This window comes from Salvia hispanica, chromosome 6, assembly GCF_023119035.1.
Source record: "Salvia hispanica cultivar TCC Black 2014 chromosome 6, UniMelb_Shisp_WGS_1.0, whole genome shotgun sequence".
NCBI classification, from domain to species: Eukaryota; Viridiplantae; Streptophyta; class Magnoliopsida; order Lamiales; family Lamiaceae; genus Salvia; species Salvia hispanica.
In genome coordinates, this window is record NC_062970.1 from 31078317 (window position 1) to 31081164 (window position 2848).

General features: G+C 43.2%; 1 protein-coding gene across 1 annotated transcript; it reads right to left on the minus strand.

Moving 5' to 3' along the window:
• On the minus strand, nt 1-2267 carry LOC125194410 (cytochrome P450 81Q32-like). The gene is made up of 3 exons (XM_048092604.1): nt 1733-2267; nt 1039-1405; nt 1-697 (listed from the first exon to the last, which is right to left on the minus strand). Exons 1-3 carry the CDS (start codon nt 2224-2226, stop codon nt 83-85), a joined length of 1476 nt encoding a protein of 491 aa, XP_047948561.1. The 5' UTR covers nt 2227-2267; the 3' UTR covers nt 1-82.
• Nucleotides 2268-2848: the final 581 nt, after the last annotated feature.

Sequence of the window (2848 nt, forward strand, 5' to 3'; positions counted from 1 at the left end):
TAGCAACAAATATTCAACTCTGTCATCCATTTATTTGTTAACCACCAAAGAGCACATAGACAAAGGGACAAAATGATCACTCCTATAGCGCAAGAACGCGTCCAAGCAATGGGCGTGCTCTACACTTAGCTTCCAAAGGCACTTGTTTTGATATCGACACCCCTACTTTCCCTTCCCTCATATCAACCAATCCCTCATCAACTCTCTCCCAATAAAAGCACTGCACAAGGCATCCCAGCGTCAGCCCCACGATCCGCTGGGCCAACACATTCCCGGGGCACGACCGCCGCCCCATCCCGAACGGGAGCAGCTGCGGGGCCCTCGGATCCGCAGCCTCAAACCGCTCGGGTTTGAAGCTCTTGGGGTCGTCCCAGACGCGCGGGTCCCTGTGAATAGCCCATGCGTTCACCTGCAGGATCGTGCCACGCGGGATGTCGTAGCCGGCGATCTTGCAGTCAGCTGCGGCCTCGTGTGGCACTAGCAGCGGCGCGGCTGGGTACAAACGGAACGTCTCATTGATGATGTTTTGGAGGTACGGGAGCTTCGGCAAGTCTGACTCGGTGAGGAGACGGTCGCTTCCGATTACTCTATCGATCTCTTCTCTCGCCTTCTCTGTTTTGTCGGGGTTGTTTAGGAGAGCAGACATTGCCCACTCTATCGTTACTGATGATGTGTCCGTCCCAGCAAGAAGCATCACCTAAAAGGGAAATTGGTCAAAAAAATACTCATAAATTATGCGGATTTTCCACAACAAAGTTTCCAGCATAAATTTTGCATATGTAGCTTGCCAGACGCTACTTCTCGAATGTTTATATCATCATCAGTCTCATCTTCCTCACAAGATAGAATATAGCTCTGATTATTACACGTAGGTTTTTGGCATTCTACCTAGGTAAAGTTTATGTTGGAAACTTTACTATGGAAAATCCGCACAATTTAAAAAACTGGTGATTTATAAGACCATTTTTAGAGATTATGTGAAATATCAGATTTTTGTGAAAGTTTTCTTGCCACGTTGATTTAAAGTAAAGAAGTTACCAGTATGATTGACTTGATGACTCCATGAGTATAGTTTTGAGGCTCCGACTCCTGCAAAGAAAGCATGTGGTCAATCATGGTGTTTCCGCCATTCTTGCTTCTATGCTCCTCAATCAATCTCTGCAGAAATGCATCCAGCTTTGTCATAATCCTACTCAAATTCTTCTCAAAATCCATGTAATCAATCCATCTCAACAGCGGCAAGAAATCCCCCGGGTTCGCAACCCCTCCGTACTTGAAAACCTCCTTCAGAAGCTCCCGGAACTCCCTCGCCTCCTCGTCATCCTCCGCCCCCTCCACCCCGAAATACCGCTTCCCCGCCACCATCCTCATGATGTTGTTGAACGTCAGCACCGACAGCAGCTGTCTGACATTAATACACAATACACGAAATCTATAACTATATAAAAGGCGCGTTTTATCCATCATTTTAAATATTCATGAGTTTTGAGTTAAATTTTTAATATTTAGGAGTTTTGGGGGGTGATTATAAAAGAGTTAAGGACGCCTTTTTTATTCAATTTTGGATCTATTTTTGTTTCTAAATATATCACACAATTTTAAAATAAAAAGTCTGAAAATAACGGTCAAGACGCTTTTTTATTTAACTATAGACCTATTTTTTATTTCTAAATATATCATCTACGACTTCAAAAAGTTGTGTGCCACATAAAAGTTACATGTTCCATGTCACCTGATCTCAACGACGCAGGAGCCTCGGCGCGCAAGGCTCTGGAGCATGAGGCGGACCTCATCGGCTCGGATGGACTGGAACACGTTGAGGCGGGCGGTGGAGAAGATCTCGACCGTGGTGAGGCGGCGGAGGTTGCGCCAATAGTCGCCGTAGGGGGCGAGGACGACGGAGCTGAAGTTGTAGCCAATGTACTTGCCCGAGATGAACTGGGGCCGGTTGGCGAGAACGATGTCATTTTTCGTGAAACACTCCTCAACAGTGGCCGGGGAGGAGACCACCACCATGAGCCGGTTGCCGAAGCGGAGGGAGAAGATGGGGCCGAGCTTTAAAGAGAGGTTGTGATAGGTGCGGTGGAGAGGGAACTTGAGGAGGTGGAGGTGCCCTACAAGAGGGAGTGTGAGGTTAGGGCTAGGTGGGATTTTTCCTTTTTGTTTGGTGAAATATTTGATAGCAATGATAAGAAGCAAGATGATGTATATCCAGCTTGTTTCCATGCTTGATATATGATAGTGTAAATGTGGATGAAGATATATATGTGTGTGTGTGACTTACCCTATTTATACGTGAAATCAAGTAAGTGGCTGTAACGCATCAATTGATGAAGTTTGTCTTAATCGTGGTGCTATGTCATTGTCTTTGAAACATTTGGATCTAGGTAGCAAAAGCTTGATTGAACAAGTACTCTCCCTTTTTAATATAATGTATTTCTTTCAGAGTTGTTCCATTTAGAATAAAATATTTCCTAAAATATAAATACTATTATCTCTATTTTATTTTTCTTTCTCACTTTATTCTCTTTATATTAGTTAACAAAATAATATTATATAAAATTTTATGCTAAAAAACAAACGTTTCATATTTAATAATACGGGAGTACGTCAATAAGCTATTGTCTATCGTGGACGAAATGTGATGATGTAAGCAGTGACGTTTGCAATTGGATATAATTTGAGTGTGAGTTATCTTTCTATATCATCAGTCTATCCTACTCTTCGGGATAAACACGAGTGTTCAACAACAAGTGAGTGGCCATTGGCCATTGCATGTCAGACCAAGTTTTTTTAATCTATAAATATATTCATATCTCCTTGTCCTTCTCTTACATTATTATGGAGT